Source organism: Nerophis lumbriciformis, linkage group LG29 (genome assembly GCF_033978685.3).
Source record: "Nerophis lumbriciformis linkage group LG29, RoL_Nlum_v2.1, whole genome shotgun sequence".
NCBI classification, from domain to species: Eukaryota; Metazoa; Chordata; class Actinopteri; order Syngnathiformes; family Syngnathidae; genus Nerophis; species Nerophis lumbriciformis.
The window spans coordinates 30,693,687-30,713,629 of record NC_084576.2 but is presented as its reverse complement, the minus strand read 5'-3'; the positions used below and the strand labels follow the sequence as shown (position 1 = coordinate 30,713,629).

The 19,943-nt window shown below is 33.8% G+C and overlaps 2 protein-coding genes across 3 annotated transcripts in view; one reads left to right on the top strand and one right to left on the bottom strand.

Moving 5' to 3' along the window:
• slc18b1 (solute carrier family 18 member B1) overlaps nucleotides 1-7,643 on the top strand; it is a 46,825-nt gene extending 39,182 nt beyond the window's left edge. The window contains exons 12-14 of the mRNA XM_061924528.1: nucleotides 2,443-2,536; nucleotides 2,854-2,903; nucleotides 7,494-7,643. Of these exons, the coding sequence (XP_061780512.1) occupies nucleotides 2,443-2,536; nucleotides 2,854-2,903; nucleotides 7,494-7,551 (202 nt within the window). The 3' untranslated portion in view covers nucleotides 7,552-7,643. The remainder of the gene's footprint in view (nucleotides 1-2,442; nucleotides 2,537-2,853; nucleotides 2,904-7,493) is intronic.
• ahi1 (Abelson helper integration site 1) overlaps nucleotides 368-19,943 on the bottom strand; it is an 82,335-nt gene continuing 62,759 nt past the window's right edge. The window contains exons 21-27 of one of the 2 annotated variants that reach the window (XM_061924524.2): nucleotides 17,075-17,122; nucleotides 16,851-17,013; nucleotides 16,706-16,779; nucleotides 14,233-14,321; nucleotides 7,890-8,035; nucleotides 1,637-1,676; nucleotides 368-1,159 (exon numbers count right to left, since the gene is read on the bottom strand). In XM_061924524.2, the coding sequence (XP_061780508.1) occupies nucleotides 1,060-1,159; nucleotides 1,637-1,676; nucleotides 7,890-8,035; nucleotides 14,233-14,321; nucleotides 16,706-16,779; nucleotides 16,851-17,013; nucleotides 17,075-17,122 (660 nt within the window). In that variant the 3' untranslated portion in view covers nucleotides 368-1,059. The remainder of the gene's footprint in view (nucleotides 1,160-1,636; nucleotides 1,677-7,889; nucleotides 8,036-14,232; nucleotides 14,322-16,705; nucleotides 16,780-16,850; nucleotides 17,014-17,074; nucleotides 17,123-19,943) is intronic. The other variant, XM_072911918.1, reaches the window with a different exon arrangement.

Here is a 19,943-nt window from a genome sequence, read left to right as displayed (position 1 = left end):
TGGTGAAAAAATAAATAAATAAATAAATACATTCGAACCAACACAAAATGCCAACAGACATGGTCACACAACACAATAAGACACAATTTGTGAATATATATATATTTTTTTTAAATACATGCGCCATAAAAAAAACATCTAAATTACACCCATTTAAATCCATTACAAAGGATGATGGGAAAAATGTTAAACATTATCTCCACACTTATCTATGTGTGGCACACTTTAACTGCGTGATATTTCTGATTGATTGCAAAACTTTAAGGAGGTTGTCACGGATGTATTTATATGACCCAGTGCAAACAACCTTCCTTAGTCATGGTGAAAAAATAAATAAATAAATTCGAACCAACACAAAATGCCAACAGACATGGTCACACAACACAATAAGACACAATTTGTGAATATATATATATATTTTTAAATACATGCGCCATAAAAAAACATCTAAATTACACCCATTTAAATCCATTACAAAGGATGATGGGAAAAATGCTAAACATTATCTCCACACTTATCTATGTGTGGCACACTTTAACTGCGTGATATTTCTGATTGATTGCAAAACTTTAAGGAGGTCGTCACGGATGTATTTATATGACCTAATGCAAACAACCTTCCTTAGTCATGGTGCAAATGAAAAAATATATAAAAAATCGAGCTAACACAAAATGCCAACAGACATGGTCACACATCACAATACGACACAATATGTGGATATTATTTAAAAAAAACGTCCATGCACCATAAAAAAAAATAATCTAAATTACACCCATTTAAATCAATTACAAAGGATGATGGGAAAAATGCTAAACATTATCTCCACACTTATCCATGTGTGGTGCACTTTTAACTGCTTTATATTTCTGAGTGATTGCAAAACTTTGAGGTTGTCATGGATGTATTTATATGACCCAGTGCAAACAACCTTCCTTAGTCATGGTGCAAAAAAAAAAAAAATAGAACCAACACAAAATGCCAACAGACATGATCACACTAAACAATTTGTGGATATTAAAAAAAAAGAAAAAAAAAAGGTCTATGCACCAAAACAAAAATCTAAATTAACCCATTACAAAGCATGATGGGAAAAATGCAAAACAATCTCTCCAAACTTACCCATTTTTGGCGCACTTTAGCTGCGTGATATTTCTGATTTCTGCAAATTGAAAAAAAAAAATAAAATCGAACCAACACAAAATGCCAACAGACAACACAATATGACACAATTTGTGGATATTATTTAAAAAAATGTCCATGCACCATAAAAAAAAAAATCTAAATTACACCCATTTAAATCAATTACAAAGGATGATGGGAAAAATGCTAAACATTATCTCCACACTTATCCATGTGTGGTGCACTTTAGCTGCTTGATATTTCTGATTGATTGCAAAACTTTAAGAAGGTTGTCATGGATGTATTTATATGACCCAGTGCAAACAACCTTCCTTAGTCATGGTGCAAATGAAAAAAAAAAAATTTAACCAACGCAAAATGCCAACAAACATGATCACACAAAACAATTTGTAGATATTAAAAAAAAAAAAAAAGAGCCATGCACCAAAACAAAAATCTAAATTAACCCATTACAAAGCATGATGGGAAAAATGCAAAACAATCCCTCCAAACTTACCCATTTTTGGCGCACTTTAGCTGCGTGATATTTCTGATTTCTGCAAATTGAAGGAAAAAAAAAATAATCGAACCAACACAAAATGCCAACAGACAACACAACACAATATGACACAATTTGTGGATATTATTTAAAAAAATGTCCATGCACCATAAAAAAAAAATCTAAATTACACCCATTTAAATCAATTACAAAGGATGATGGGAAAAATGCTAAACATTATCTCCACACTTATCCATGTGCTGCTTGATATTTCTGAGTGATTGCAAAACTTTGAGGTTGTCGTGGATTAATTTATATGACCCAGAGCAAACAACCTTCCTTAGTCATGGTGTAAATGAAAAAAAAATTTGAACCAACACAAAATGCCAACAGGCATGGTCACACAACACAATATGACACAATTTGTGGATATTTAAAAAAAAAAACATCCATGAACCATAAAAAAATATATAAATCCATTACAAAGCATGATGGGAAAAATGTAAAACTGGTACCTGCTGATCTGTATTTGGGATCTGCCTGCATAAGTCCGTAGTCGATAAGCTTCTTCTTTTTCTCTATCTTCTTATGTGACATTCATCCTCCACTGTTGCCATTTCTAATATAAAGTAGTGTAAAGTTCTTACTTATATCTGTCAGTGAACTCACCATGAAAGTGCTAAAACATACCGGTGTGGTGACTTTACATTATTCACCCAAGGAACTTTAGTTGTATGAAAATAGAGCTGACTAGACCCTTATAATGGAGAAAATACAGCTACTGTACATGATATTATGTCTGTGTGCTTGGGTCTTATTTCCAGGATGTTCTACGGGCCCACCATGGGCGGAGTCATCACACAGCGTCTGAGCTTCGAGTGGGCCGCCGCCATCCAAGGAGGTCTGGCCTTCTTTGGTGTAAGTCTTTATTTGCGGCCGTGGCTCTAGCTACACTTTATGACTCAGTTATTGCATGTGAATTATTACTGTAAATGAGTAATTACTGTAAATGAATTATTACTGTACATTCCAGGGTGTTTATCTCTCTAAAGTACAAAGGGTTAGTTAGAGACCGGCAAAGTGTGGACTGTGGGCCATTTTTGCCCCGCAGCTTGTAAACATAAGATGATAGCGATAATACAATAATTGCCTTTGTGTTCTACAACACAACCTTGTGATGTACAGTAGAAGGTTTAAAGAAGAAGTTGAACAATTGTGTCCGATTGTGTCCCCAGGCTGTCCTGCTGGGGCTTTACTACGTCTCACAATCAGCACAGCAACACAGGTAACAACACACCTGTTTGACTCGCACTTCTACCTAACATTATGCACACAACTCATTTTCTTACAGTAAATCTTTTTTCCCCCCAACGCTTTGAACCCCGCGGCTTATAAAACGGTGCGGCTAATTTTGGGTATTTTAATACACTTAGGTGTTCTATTGTTTGTGCTATCTTCTAGATGAGTTGGCTCACTGTATGTGCTGCAGTGGTGTCCAAGCTGCGGCCCACCAGCCTCTTCAATTTGGCCCCCGCGAGACGTCATGAGTTAAACCAAGCATCAAACAGCGATGTGATTCCAAATTAATCTTAAATACCAGGCGGTTTCTGAATGCTACATATTTTAGCTGCTATCTTGTGGTCGATGTGAGTAAATCAGATCGATGAGCCATTGAAAGTACCTAGAAAAAATAGAACAGCTTTTACTTATATGACACAATCCAAACAACCTTCCCTCGTCATAGATATTATGAAAACATTTTTATATTTTTTTAAATCAATATACATATATTTTTTTAAATCAATATATATGTATTATTTATAGATTTTTTTTCATATATTTTTATATAATTTTTTTAAATATATATTTTTTTCTTTTTTATTATCTGAAAATTTATTCTTTTTTGACACTCCTATTATATCTATTTTTTACGTACATTGTTATAAACAAAAATCTGTACATTTTATGAGCATTGAAAAAGGAAACAGAAAAAAGTACCAATGCTTTTACTGTAAAATGTAGTTTTTTTTTTTGCAGTAAAAATAATTTCTACAGTGTACAATTTGATGGATAACTTGCTTTGAAATCGATCATTTAGGCACTTATTTTGATTTTAACACCAAAAAATGTGTATAATGTATTTTTAGATATTTTTATATAATTTTCAAATATATATATATATATATTTTTCTTTTTTATTATCTGAATTTTTTTTTTGACACCCCTATTATATATATTTTTTACATACATTGTTATTAAAAAAAAATCAGGTGACCGACCCATTTGTTTTTTTTTTTTCAGTAAAAATAATTTCTACAGTGTACAATTTGATGGATAACTTGCTTTGAAATCGATCATTTAGGCACTTATTTTGATTTTAACACCAAAAAATATGTATAATGTATTTTTAGATATTTTTATATAATTTTCAAATATATATATATATATATATATTTTTTATTATCTGAATTTTTTTTTTTTTGACACCCCTATTATATATATTTTTTACATACATTGTTATAAAAAAATTTTTACAGTGAAGGTTTTTAATTGTGAGCATTGAAAAAGGAAATAGAAAAAAATACCAACGCTTTTACTGCAAAATCTGCAGTTTTTTATTACTGTAAATAAATTCCGGTGACCTGTTTTGTTTTTTTGCAGTAAAAAAAATGTCTATAGTGTACAATTTGATGGATAACTTGCTTTGAAATTGATCATTTAGGCACTTATTTTGATTTTAACACCAAAAAATATGTATAATGTATTTTTAGATATTTTCATATATTTTTTAAATATATATACATATTGTTCTTTTTTATTATCTGAATTTGTTTTTGTGACACCCCTATTATATATATAATAATGTATTTTGAGATATTTTTTATATAATTTTTTAATATATATTTACATATCTTTTTTTCTTTTTTATCTGAAATTTTATTTTTTTTGACACCCCTATTATATATATTTTTTCATATATTTTTCAAATATATATATACATATTGTTCTTTTTTATTACCTGAATTTTTTTTTTTGACACCCCTATAATTTTTTTATGTATATATATATATATATATATCTTTTTTTGACACCCTTATTATATATATTTTTACGTACATTGTTATGAAGAAAATCTGTACATTTTACAGTGAAGGTTTTTAATTTTGAGCATTGAAAAAGAAAATAGAAAAAAAGTACCAACGCTTTTACTGTAAAATCTACAGTTTTTTATTACTGTAAAAAAAAAAAAAAAATCAGGTGACCGACCCGTTTGTTTTTTTTCAGTAAAAATAATTTCTACAGTGTACAATTTGATTGATAACTTGCTTTGAAATCGATCATTTAGGCACTTATTTTGATTTTAACACCAAAAAATATGTATAACATATTTTTAGATATTTTTATATAATTTTTTTAATATATATGTATCTATGTATCTTTTTTCTTTATCTAAATTTTTTTTTTTTTTTGACACTCCTATTATATATATGTTTTACGTACATTGTTATAAAAAAAATCTGTACATTTTACAGTGAAGGTTTTTAATTTTGAGCATTGAAAAAGGAAATAGAAAAAAAGTACCAACGCTTTTACTGTAAAATCTACATTTTTTATTACCGTAAATAACAAATTCCGGTGACCTGTTGTTTTGTTTTTTTGCAGTGAAAATAATGTCTATAGTGTACAATTTGATGGATAACTTGCTTTGAAATCGATCATTTAGGCACTTATTTTGATTTTAACACCAAAAAATATGTATAATGTATTTGTAGATATTTTCATATATTTTTTAAATATATATACATATTGTTCTTTTTTATTATCTGAATTTTTTTTGTGACACCCCTATTACCGTATTTTCCGCACCATAAGGCGCCCTGGGTTATAAGCCGCGCCTTCAATGAACGGCATATTTCAAAACTTTGTCCACCTATAAGCCGCCCCGTGTTATAAGCCACATCTAACTGCGCTAAAGGAATGTCAAAAAAACAGTCAGATAGGTCAGTCAAACTTTAATAATATATTAAAACCAGCGTGATGTGGGCGCGCATGGAGTCGTATATCAACATGGACGAAGCTGCGTGAAAAAAGCCACCCGGCCTCTTCGCGTAAACTTAAACTTCCCTTAACCACTCGCTCATCTTTTCTTCATCCATCCCTTCGAGTTAGCTTTTATGATGACGCCGGCTGGAAAGGTCTCTTTTGGCAAGGTCTTCCTTTTGAATATCACCATGGGTGGAAGTTTCTGGCCATTAGCATGGCAAGCTAGAACCACAGTGAAGGATGACTTCTCATTCCCTGTGGTGCGAATATTCACCGTACGTGCTCCCGTTGTATCCACAGTGCGGTTCACAGGAATATCAGTTGCTGTGAAATAGTAATCCGTGTGCGGATGGAGAGATTGCGTCTTTTCATGAACCGGATCCCGGTCGCTTAGTAGGAGCCATTTTGTGGTCTTTACAGATGTAAACACACAAAGGAAATGAAACGTACGGTGATATCCGTGCGCTTTTTCTTCTTCTACGCGGGCGGGTGGTTGCTTGCGTAGAAGAAGAAGCGCTTCCTGTTCTACCGGGAAAAAAGATGGCGGCTGTTTACCGAAGTTGCGAGACCGAAACTTTATGAAAATGAATCTTAATATTAATCCATATATAAAGCGCACCGGGTTATAAGGCGCACTGTCAGCTTTTGAGAAAATTTGTGGTTTTTAGGTGCGCCTTATAGTGCGGAAAATACGGTATATATATAATGTATTTTGAGATATTTTTATATAATTTTTTAATATATATATACATATCTTTTTTTATCTGAACTTTTTTTTTTTGACACCCCTATTATATAGATTTTTTCATATATGTTTTAAATATATATACATATTGTTCTTTTTTATTACCTGAATTTTTTTTTTTTGACACCCCTATAATTTTTTTATGTATATATATATATATATATCTTTTTTCAACACCCCTATTATATATTTTTTTACGTACATTTTTATGAAAAAAAAATCTGTACATTTTACAGTGAAGGTTTTTAATTTTGAGCATTGAAAAAGGAAATAGAAAAAAAGTACCAACGCTTTTACTGTAAAAAAAAAAAAAAAAAAAATTCCAGCAGATATGATCATCTACATCAACTATATATGATTTGTCTGAGTGGCTGGACGAGACAGATTGAAAAAAAAATTTAATACAATTAAATCGATTTTTGATTTTTTGAATTGATTAAGAATCATAAAAAAAATAAAAAATGTATTTTTTATTTTTATCAATATACATTTTTTTTTTTTACATTTTTTTATATAATTGTTAAAATAAATATTTTTTTTTCTTTTTTATTATCTGAAAATAAAAAAATTTGACACCCCTATTATATATATTTTTTTACGTACATTGTCCCTTAGAAACAGCTGTTGCCATGTAATCAGGGAAAGTCCAAATAAAAGTACAGTCTTTCGTCAGGAGCGTGGTGAGCCTGTACAAAGAGTACAGTCCAGACGTCTCTCCTCAATTGAGCCAAATTTAATTCTGTCTCTGTTTAATTCCTTGCTTCTTGTCTTGTTTAATAAATGTCATCATATTGAACCCTACGGGTTAGAAGTGGGGGTGAGTCAAGGCAGGTGGCCAAATACAGTATATCTGGGGTACGGCTAATAAATAAATAAAACATTTTCCCCCTAGTATATAGTTGGTGCTCTCTATAGTCCGGAAACTACGGTATTTTACAAACACTGCGGTGTCATTCCGAGCATTTACTGTATATTTGTGAATGTTGTTTTTTGCGTATTGGACCTCGGATCCATTGTTCACCAAATGAAAACATTTACCATAATAATGCATTTCTTTACTGACTTGTACTTCTACTTCTTTTCAAGGTTTCGGGGCGAGAGGGGACAGAATGAATCACGCCCTCTCCTGAACGGTCCTGTGTAATAAAGTCAACAACACTACATATGCTCATGTTAAAAGGGGACAAGTAAATACTGTATTAAAAAGCACTGATTTGAATAAATCTTGTAAATATGTACATGACATCTGCGTTGTCCTTTAGTTAAAAGTCTGTTTATTGCCACATAAACCTTGGAACATAAACTCATGTATATAAAAAAAAGCTAAACAAAAATAAGAAAAAAATTCTATCTTTATGAATAAATAATCTCCGTCCAGACATTTTTATGAAGAAAAAAAAATAAACATCTGGAAGGATTGTCGTCTTTACGCACAAACCTGACCAAAAAAAGTCTCCAATCAGGCATCAGGCGGCAAAGTACCGTCAGCTTGTCTGCTCGGTCTCTTGGGGAGAGGACGGCGGACCGGCCGCGGTCTCGTGCTGTCCTCGTCTGGCTCGGAAAAAGTGGCCTGGGACGACGACAACGGCGGCGATGGCAGCTTTTTAACCTTCCTTTTCTTCTTGAGCCTGCGTCAAAGGAAGATTCGTAAACATCAACACTATTTATGTTTCAATTAGGGTTGTCCCAAAACCTATATTTTGGTACCGGTACCTAAATGTATTTCGATACTTTTCCACATAAAGGGGACCACAACAAATGGCATTATTGTCTTTATTTGAACAACAAATCTTAGGGTACATGAAACATATGTTTATTATAATATAAATATATAATAAATAATGTTAAATAATATTAAATACTATTAAATAATATTAGGGTACATGAAACATATGTTTGTTATTGTAATTTAGTCCTTAAATAATGTTAAATAATATTAATATTAAATACTATTAAATAATATTAGGGTACATGAAACATATGTTGATTATTGCAATTTAGTCCTTAAATAATGTTAAATAATATTGATATTAATATTAAATAATATTAGGGTACATGAAACACATGTTGATTATTGTAATTTAGTCCTTAAATAATGTTAAATAATATTAATATTAATATTAAATAATATTAGGGTACATGAAACATATGTTGATTATTATAATTTAGTCCTTAAATAATGTTAATCAATATTAAATAATCTTAGGGTACATGAAACATGTTGATTATTGCAATTTAGTCCTTAAATAATGTTAAATAATATTAATATTAAATAATATTAGGGTACATGAAACATATGTTGATTATTGTAATTTAATCCTTAAATAATATTAATATTAATATTAATATTAAATAATATTAGGGTACATGAAACATATGTTGATTATTGTAATTTAGTCCTTAAAAAATGTTAAATAATATCAATATTAAATAATCTTAGGGTACATGAAACATATGTTTATTATTGCAAATTAGTCCTTAAATAATGTTAAATAATATTAACATTAATATTAAATACTATCAAATAATATTAGGGTACATGAAACATATGTTGATTATTGCAAATTAGTCCTTAAATAATGTTAAATAATATTAATATTAATTACTATCAAATAATCTTAGGGTACATGAAACATTTGTTTATTATTGTAATTTAGTCCTTAAATAATGTTAAATAATATTAATATTAATATTAAATACTATTAAATAATATTAGGGTACATGAAACATGTTGATTATTGTAATTTAGTCCTTAATGTTAAATAATAATATTAAATAATCTTAGGGTACATTAAACATATGTTTGTTATTGTAATTGAGTCCTTAAATAATGTTAAATAATATTAATATTAATATTAAATATTAGGGTACATGAAACATATGTTGATTATTGCAATTTAGTCCTTAAATAATGTTAAATAATATTATTATTAATATTAAATAATATTAGGGTACATGAAACATATGTTGATTATTGTAATTTAGTCCTTAAATAATGTTAAATAATATTAATATTAATATTAAATAATCTTAGGGTACATGAAACATATGTTTATTATTGTAATTTAGTCCTTAAATAATGTTGAATAATATTAATAAATACTATCAAATAATATTAGGGTACATGAAACATATGTTGATTATTGCAATTTAGTCCTTAAATAATGTTAAATAATATTAATATTAATATTAAATACTATTAAACAATCTTAGGGTACATGAAACATTTGTTTATTATTGTAATTTAGTCCTTAAATAATGTTAAATAATATTAATATTAAATAATATTAGGGTACATGAAACATATGTTTATTATTGTAATTTAGTCCTTAAATAATGTTAAATAATATTAATATTAATATTAAATAATCTTAGGATACATGAAACATATGTTTATTATTGTAATTTAGTCCTTAAATAATGTTAAATAATATTAATAGTAATATTAAATAATATTAGGATACATGAAACATATGTTGAATATTGTAATTTAGTCCTTAAATAATGTTAAAAATATTAATATTAATATTAAATATTAAATATTAGGGTACATGAAACATATGTTGATTATTGTAATTTAGTCCTTAAATAATGTTAAATAATATCAATATTAAATAATGTTAGGGTACATTAAACATATGTTTATTATTGTAATTTAGTCCTTAAATAAAATAGTGAACATACTAGACAACTTGTCTTTTAGTAGTAAGTAAACAAACAAAGACTCCTAATTAGTCTGCTGACGTATGCAGTAACATATTGTGTCATTTATACACCTATTATTTTGTACACATTATGAGGGACAAGCTGTAAAAATGAATCATTAATCTACTCGTTCATTTACTACGGAGCCCCTAAAGAGACATGGGGGAATTTGAATGGGACATGTATCTCGTGCGCACGAGATACATGTCTAAAAAAAATTATAATTTTTTTTTATTTTTAATACATGTATCTCGTGCGCACGAGATACATGTCTAAAAAAAACTAAAAAAACTTATAATTTTTTTATTTTTAAGACATGTATCTCGTGCGCACAAGATACATGTCTTAAAAAAAATAATTATAAAATATATAAATATTTTTTTTTTTTATAACTTTAAAAAGTTTCTCGTGCGCACGAGATACATGTCTAAAAAAATAAATAAAAAAAATACAATTATATATATATATATAAAAATTAAAAAAAAATCCCTATATATAGCCTGGCCCCCGGCCAAATTTTTTTAACCCAATGCGGCCCCTGAGTCAAAAAGTTTGGGGACCCCTGCTTTAGGGGCTCCGTAATTTACTGTTAATATCTGCTTATTTTCTGTTTCAACATGTTCTATCTACACTTCTGTTCAAATGTAATAATCACTTATTCTTCTCTTCTTTGATACGTGACATTAGTTTTGGATGATACCACACATTTAGGTATGGATGTGATACCAAGTAGTTACAGGATCATACATTGGTCATATTCAAAGTCCTCATGTGTCCAGGGATGTATTTACTGACTTTATAAACATAATATACATTTAAAAAAAACGAAAAAAGATTTAGTGATGCTAAAAAAATATCGATGTAATCATAGTAGTATCGACTCCAGTACTTGGTATCATTACAGTGGATGTCAGGTGTAGATCCGCCCATTGCGTATGTCTTACGCAATGGGCGGATCTCCGCAGTCGGCAGTGTTTTAGCTACTTCTAAATCACTAATCCTCGCCTCCATGGTGACAAATAAAGAACGTTTCTTACAAGTATCATTATCACTGGAGCACGAGGAATATCTAAACACACAACAAGGACTTTTTGCCAAATTTCACCCCCCCAGAGATGCAGCCGTCAGGACAAGTTTCGTCATTTCTCACAAAATCGCCAGAAAAAGTAAGGCGTTTATTAAAGAGTGCTTATTGGACTCTGTTGCGCTGATATGCCCGGAGAAGAGGGGCGCATTTGACAACGTGTCACTCTCCTGACGCACTGTAACGAGGCGGGTTGAGACCATCGCTGGAAACTTGGGAGCTTCAGCTGAAGAACAGAACGGCCGACTGTGACTCTTTTATCGCCGGCTTTGGATGAGAGCTGCGATGTACGTGACACCGCCCAGCTGCTCATCTTCTTACGTGGGATAACTGCAGACTTTCAAATCACGGAGGAGCTGGCAGCCATGCGGTCAATTAAAGGGACAATCACAGATAATGACTTGTTCACATGCGTGTTTGGACATGTTAGGACTGAAATGGGACAAAAGCTGGCAGGTGTGACAACAGATGGTTGTCCAAAAATGTTGGACTTTTAAAGAGGATGCAGGATAAAGTGACAGAAATGGACATTTTTGCATTGTATTATACATCAGGAAGTGTTGTGTAAGACAGTGTTCAAAATAAAAGCATCAAAAGCAATCTGCTTTTGTATAAAGTTAAGTTAGGTTAAATGAAATTATTAGGGCCCGCATGGCCCATTGTATAAGGACTCCCAAAGGGAGTCCTTATGCAATGGGACATAAGGACCTATTGAATTTCTAAGGTTTTATTAGGGCCCGCATGTCCCATTGCATAAGGACATAAGGACCTATTGAATTTATAAGGTTTTATTATTATTATTATACCGGCCGCCTCTTTGAGCTCTAATTTGACCCACTTAACATGCTTCAAAACTCACCATATTTGACCCACACATCAGGACCTGCGAAAATTGTCTTTTAATAAAAAAACCGAACCCCAAAACTCAAAATTGCGCTCTAGCGCTTCCTAGGAAAAAAACAACAAAACTAGACTGCCTTTAACTCCCACTAGGAAGGTCGGAAAGACATGAAACAAAATTCTCTATGTAGGTCTGACTTAGACCTGGATTTCATAATTGTACATTCTTGGGCAGAAATCAACAGGAAGTTGGCAATTCCCCCTTCAAGACAAAAACCATCAAAAGCAATCTGCTTTTGTAGAAAGTTAAGTTAGGTTAAATGAAATTATTAGGGCCCGCATGGCCCATTGTATAAGGACTCCCAAAGGGAGTCCTTATGCAATGGGACATAAGGACCTATTGAATTTGTAAGGTTTTATTATTATTATTATACCGGCCGCCTCTTTGAGCTCTAATTTGACCCACTTAACATGCTTCAAAACTCACCATATTTGACCCACACATCAGGACCTGCGAAAATTGTCTTTTAATAAAAAAACCGAACCCCAAAACTCAAAATTGCGCTCTAGCGCTTCCTAGGAAAAAAAAAAAAACTAGACTGCCTTTAACTCCCACTAGGAAGGTCGGAAAGACATGAAACAAAATTCTCTATGTAGGTCTGACTTAGACCTGGATTTCATAATTGTACATTCTTGGGCAGAAATCAACAGGAAGTTGGCAATTCCCCCTTCAAGACAAAAACCATCAAAAGCAATCTGCTTTTGTATAAAGTTAAGTTAGGTTAAATGAAATTATTAGGGCCCGCATGGCCCATTGTATAAGGACTCCCAAAGGGAGTCCTTATGCAATGGGACATAAGGACCTATTGAATTTGTAAGGTTTTATTATTATTATTATACCGGCCGCCTCTTTGAGCTCTAATTTGACCCACTTAACATGCTTCAAAACTCACCATATTTGACCCACACATCAGGACCTGCGAAAATTGTCTTTTAATAAAAAAACCGAACCCCAAAACTCAAAATTGCGCTCGAGCGCTTCCTGGGGAAAAAAAAAACTAGACTGCCTTTAACTCCCACTAGGAAGGTCGGAAAGACATGAAACAAAATTCTCTATGTAGGTCTGACTTAGACCTGGATTTCATAATTGTACATTCTTGGGCAGAAATCAACAGGAAGTTGGCAATTCCCCCTTCAAGACAAAAAAGTACTAAAAACAGTCACTTTTGCCTCTTTGAGCTGTATTTTGACCCCCTTAACATGCTTCAAAACTCACCAAACTGAACGCACACATCAGGACTGGCAAACATTGCGATCTAAAAAAAAAACCTAACCCCAAATCTCAAAGTTGCGCTCTACTGCAATTTTTTAATAAAACGCAAAAAAAACTGCTCCTCGGAAGAAAAAAATGACAAAACTGCCTGTAACTCCCACTGGGAAGGTCGGAGAGACATGAAACAAAAACCTCTATGTAGGTCTCACTTAGACCTACATTTCATAAATTGACAACCCCCAGCAAAAAATCAACAGGAAGTTTGCTATTCCCCCTTCAAAACAAATGTTTTGTAAAAAACGGTCACCTTCCTTCAAAAACTATCTCCTCTGAGCGCGTTTGTCGTTTCGGCTTCAAACTAACACAGGAGAGAGATTGAACCCTTCTGATTACAATGACAGAAGCGCTTTTTTTTCTAACTGCTCCGGTTTTGATTTTATGACCCTTCAAAGACCCGCTGCGCTGATGCTGCTGCGCTGCTGTTTTTTTAAGATGGCTGCTTAAAAGCAGGTTGCACCAGCGTGCCCACACAATGCAGACAAGGTAGGTACACTACACAAAAGTCTTGGGACACTTCAGACTAAAAGTAGACAAAAGTATTGGGACACTTATGACTATCACTGGACAAAAGTATTGGGACACTTAGGACTAGCACCTGCCAAATACGTGGGCCCGACCAATGCTGCTTGTTATTATTATTATTTATCTTACGGTATATCAAAAATAATTTGAGCAAAATTTAATTGAAATTTTGTCGGTGTGGCCCTCCAGCAGTGCTCGGGTTGCTCGTGCGGCCCCCGGTAAAAATGAATTGCCCACCCCTGATTTAGAGGTTTTAACATATTCTTACGTTCATTCTACATTCATTCAGCATTTCCGTTGAGCATTGGGGCGTTCAAAAAAAATAGTAACAAGTTACTCACTTGGCTTTCGTCACCTCTGGCTCGGTGTCGGACAGATTTGGCTCGGAGAGAAAGCGAAGTTCCCCAGCAGCAGTGATTGCAGCAGACATCTTGGAAGCACACATAGAGGGGGAAAATACATCTTTTTAAGTTTGAACACTTACTCCTATGTCTTTTATTGTGAACAGACGTGGGTAGTAACGCGCTACAGTTACTCCATACTTGCCAACCCTCCCGGATTTTCCGGGAGACTCCCGAAATTCAGCGCCTCTCCTCCTGTATAACAGGCTAGTTTTGGTGAATCAACTCACTGAATAATATCCATGTGATCTTTATAAGTTTAAGTACACATTCTGATGGTGGAGCCTAACTCTAAAGTGTTTGTGAGTTGTAGTTTGTATTTGTGAATGAATCCAGTGCACAGCTGCGGTAATCAATACAAAATGGCGACGTGAGTGCGCAATGTTTATATAGGAACTTCTGATCCTAATTCAGACTCCCAAATTAGAGCTCCCGTTTTCTTATTGATTTTATAATGTATATTTGTATAATGTGTGTGTTCTGAAATAGTGACAGAGAATAGAACAAGGATGGACAATTCAACCCTTAACTCAACAATGAGTAGAGGAGTGTTATGTGTGTGTATATGTGTAAATAAATGAACACTGAAATTCAAGTATTTCTTTTATTTATATATATAATAAAATATATATGTATATATATATATCTTAGCCACGCCCCCGACCACGCCCCCCACCTCCCGAAATCGGAGGTCTCAAGGTTGGCAAGTATGATTTACTCCGTTACATCTACTTGAGTAACTTTTGGGATAAATTGTACTTCTAAGAGTAGTTTTAATGCAACATACTTTTACTTTTACTTGAGTATATTTATAGAGAAGAAACACTACTTTTACTCCGCTCCATTTATCTACATTCAGCTCGCTACTCGCTACTGATTTTTATTGATCTGTTAATGCACGCTTTGTTTGTTTTGCTTTGTCAGACAGACCTTCAAAGTAGGATTTATCACATGCCTGCGTTTCACCAATCAAATACAGTCACTGGTGACGTTTGACTCCGTTTCACCAATCAAACAGAGCCAGGCGGTCACATGATTAACTGCACATAAAGTTTCAGCGGCAAACAACAACAAGCTTAAGCTTACATGAACTCAACGTCAAATTTGAGGAAGCACATGGCGGTAAGTAACGTTAGTAGATATTTTGGCTGTTACCGTAGGCTGATGTTAGCTTCCCTGCTATGAATCACTGTCAAATGTACATCGTGTGGGGACATTTATCAACACACTGTAGCCTCATAGACACACACACACACACACACACACACACACACACACACACACACACACAGTCACACACACACGCACGCATGCGTACAAACACCAATCAGAAGTGCACAGTGTGTTCCCAGATGCAGCCCACACCTATCAGAGTTTATGGTTTGCATAAAGGCTAACTTGTTATTTTCCTTTGTAATCTCTGCTTACTGAGCCTATGGTGCTGTTAAGTTATTGTGGCTCAACCCCCCCCCCCCCCCCTAGAGGGGGGGGGGGGGGGGGTTACCCACATATGCGGTCCTCTCCAAGGTTTCTCATAGTCATTCACATCGACGTCCCACTGGGGTGAGTTTTTCCTTGCCCTTATGTGGGCTTTGTACCGAGGATGTCGTTGTGGCTTGTGCAGCCCTTTGAGACACTTGTGATTTAGGGCTATATAAATAAACATTGGTTGATTGATTGAATTTGCCTTAATTTGTTTTATGTTAATGTATTATTATTTAATATATATTATTGTTTTAGTTGCTTAAGAGATATTCCTGGCTCTGAATCAGAGGTGGGTAGAGTAGCCAATTTTTGTGCATTATTTGTTGCCGTCGTCATTAAACGAACAGGTTACTCATTTACTCAGTACTTGAGTAGTACTTTTTACTTTTACTCAAGTAAATACTTGGGTGACTACTCCTTACTTTTACTTGAGTAATAAATCTCTAAAGTAACAGTACTCTTACTTGAGTACAATTTCTGGCTACTCTACCCACCTCTGAATTATGACGAATATTAATTAATACTATTTTGGTGTCTTTTTCTGGTATTTTCCTGTAGCAGTTTCATGTCTTCCTTTGAGCGATATTTCCCGCATCTACTTTGTTTGAGCAATCAAGAATATTTAAGTTGTCTTTATCCCTCTTAGTGTGGACATTGTTGATTGTCATGTCATGTTCGGATGTACATTGTCTTTGCTCCGCAGTAAGTCTTTGCTGTCGTCCAGCATTCTGTTTTTGTTTACTTTGTAGCCAGTTCAGTTTTAGTTTCGTTCTGCATAGCCTTCCCTAAGCTTCAATGCCTTTCCTTAAGGGCACTCACCTTTTGTTTATTTTTGGTTTAAGCATTAGACACCTTTTTACCTGCACGCTGCCTCCCGCTGTTTCCCACATTAGCTACCACATCAGCACTATTTACAGCATCTTCTCACCCTGGTTGGTGTGGACCTCTCCACAGTCCCATCAGACGTGACGTCGTGCCCGCCCAGCGCCTCAGCAGAGTCTCCTACGAATAACAATAACAACAACAAATCTCAGCGCGTGTCACGAATAAAACCCAAGAACAATCCTCCTTACTCTGATCCTCCACGTAAGCGGCGAGGAAATATCCCTGCTGCCCGTCTGCCAGGCTCCCGAACCACCAGTTGTCGTTGTCCTTGTACAACACGTGGATGACGTCGCCGCGACGCAGCGACAGCTCGTCCGAGCGGTTGGCTTTGTAGTCGTACAGCGAGACCACCTGGCGGAGACATGCCAGTGATGAGACCGGATCAAGCGAGAAGCATCCCGGGGACACTTACCACTTGTTGAGAGGAGTCCACTCCAGGGTTGTAGCTCGGGGGAGGAGCCTGTGGGTGTCAATGTCCTTTGATTAAAACACTCGGGAGGAACTTTAAGGTTAACGAGATGAGGCAATTGTGTGTGAATGCTCCAATGCTGAAGTTGAAGTGAAATGCTGACAGATTGTAGTATGAATGTAAGAATAGTTTCAATATTGGAATGGTTTGAATAGGTTGAAGAGTTTGAATTTCCAGGAAAACCGGATTTTGGTTTGGAACTTGGGAAAGTGTTAATGTTGGAATGGTTTGAATAGGTTGAAAAATGTGGGAATTGTGCAACTTGGAAAAATGTCCCATTCATCTCAATGGGAACTTCCTGGAAATTTGGGGAAAACCGGGATTTTTAAAAAAATATTAAGAGCATTAATGTCCAGAATGAACTGAATTGGTTGGTGTTGGATTTGTTTAAAATCGGGCAAGAAATGTTGACGTAGTAAATGGTATAAGGGAATTTCGGGAAAATCTGGAATTTTTTTTAACTTGGAAAAAAGGTACTTTGATATTCCAGAATGGTGGAATGTGTCAAAGGTGGTATGGTTTGAAGAATGTGGGAATTGTGGAAGTTTGAAGAATGTCCCATTCATTTCAATGGGAACTTCCTGGAAATTTGGGGGAAAAGCGGGATTTTAAAAAAATGATTAGGAGCATTAATGTCCTGAATGAGCTGAATTGGTTGGTGTTGGATTTGTAATTGGGCAAGAAATGTTGACGTAGTAAATGGTATTAGGGAATTTCGGGAAAATCTGGAATTTTTTTTACCGTAACTTGGGGAAAAAGGTACTTTGATATTCCAGAATGGTGGAATGTGTCAAATGTGGAATGGTTTAAAGAATGTGGGAATTGTGGAAATTTGAAGAATGTCCCATTCATTTCAATGGGAACTTCCTGGAAATTTGGGGGAAAAGCGGGATTTTAAAAAAAATGATTAGGAGCATTAATGTCCTGAATGAGCTGAATTGGTTGGTGTTGGATTTGTAATCGGGCAAGAAATGTTGACGTAGTAAATGGTATTAGGGAATTTCGGGAAAATCGGGAATTTTTTTTAACTTGGGGAAAAAGGTACTTTGATATTCCAGAATGGTGGAATGTGTCAAAGGTGGAATGGTTTGAAGAATGTGGGAATTGTGGATGTTTGAAGAATATCCCATTCATTTCAATGGGAATTTCCCCCAAAATTTTGGAAATTCGGTAAAAGCGGGAATTTTTTGGAAAATGGTAAAAAAAACTTGAATGGTCTGAATGAGTTGAAATGGTTGGTGTTGGAATTTTTTTTAATTGGTCGAGAAATGTTTTAAGTAGTAATATGTTGAATTGAGAAATGGTATTACAGAATGCCTGGAATTTTGGGAAAACCGGGAATTTTTCCAGTTCAAAAAACAAATTTGTTTTTTGTCCTGATTAAGAGGAATGATTTGACGGTGGAACGGTTGAAATGGGTTGAAAAAAAAGGGTGAAAATAGTATTTGAAATTCTGTGAATTCCTGGAATTTTTTTGTGGGACAACTGACGGTGGAACCGTTGAAGTGGTTTGAAAAATGTGGAAGGAGTAGTCGCCAGAAAAAAGGGTGGCAATAGAGCTTTCTGGAAAATCCTGGAATTTGGATGGTGGAATGTGGTGAAGGTGGAATGGTTTGAATAGGTTGAAAAATGTGGAAGTTTGAAAAATGGCCAATTCATTTTAAATGGGAAAAATGCCCCGGAAAACTTGAAATTCTGGGAAATCTGGGAATTTGTCAAGGGAATTTGTAAGAAAATGGTAAAAAAAAACTTTGAATGTTCTGAATGAGTTGAAATGGTTGGTGTTGGAATTTTTCAAAATGGTCGAGAAATGTTGACGTAACATTTCTAATTGAGAAATGGTATTACAGAATTCTTGGAATTTCTAAAACAAAACGGGAATTTTTCCAGTTCAAAAAACAACTTTGCTTTTTTGTCCTGATTAAGAGGAATGATTTGACGGTGGAACGGTTGAAAAAAAAAAAAAGGGTGAAAATAGGATTTGAAATTCTGTGAATTCCTGGAATTTTTTGGAACTTGGAAAAATGTTAGTTTGAATTTCCAAGATGAGTGGAATGGTTTGAATCTGTTGAAAAATGTGAAAATGGTGGAAGTTTGAAAAATGGCCAATTCATTTCAATGGGAATTTCATGAACATTTGTGAATTCCAGGGGAAAAAAGGGAATTTTTAAGAAAATGGTAAAAAGAAAATGTTCTGAATCGATTTGAAATGGTTGGTGTTGGAATTTTTCAAATCGGTCAAGAAATGTTCAAGTAGTAACATTTTTAATTGAGAAATGGTATTTCGGATTTCCAGGAATTTCGGGAAAACTGGGAATTTTTCCAGTTAAAAAAACTACTTTGTTTTTTGTCCTGATTAAGAAGAATGTTTGGACGGTGGAACGATTGAAGTGGGTTGAAAAATGTGGGAGGAGTAGTCGCCAGAAAAAATGGTCAAAAAAGGGTTTGAAAAAAAAGGGAATTCTGGCAATTCCTGGAATTTTTTGGAACTTAGAAAAATCATAGTTTGAATTTCCAGGATGAGTGGAACGTGTTGAAGGTGGAATGGTTTGAATCGGTTGAAAAATGTGAAAATGGTGGAAGTTTGAAAAATGGCCAATTCATTTCAATGGGAATTTCATGAACATTTGTGAATTCTGGGGAAAAAAGGGAATTTTTTAGAAAATGGTAAAAAGAAAATGTTCTGAATCGAGTTGAAATGGTTGGTGTTGGATGTTTCCAAATCGGTCAAGAAATGTTTAAGTAGTAACATTTTTAATTGAGAAATGGTATTTCGGATTTCCAGGAATTTCGGGAAAACTGGGAATTTTTC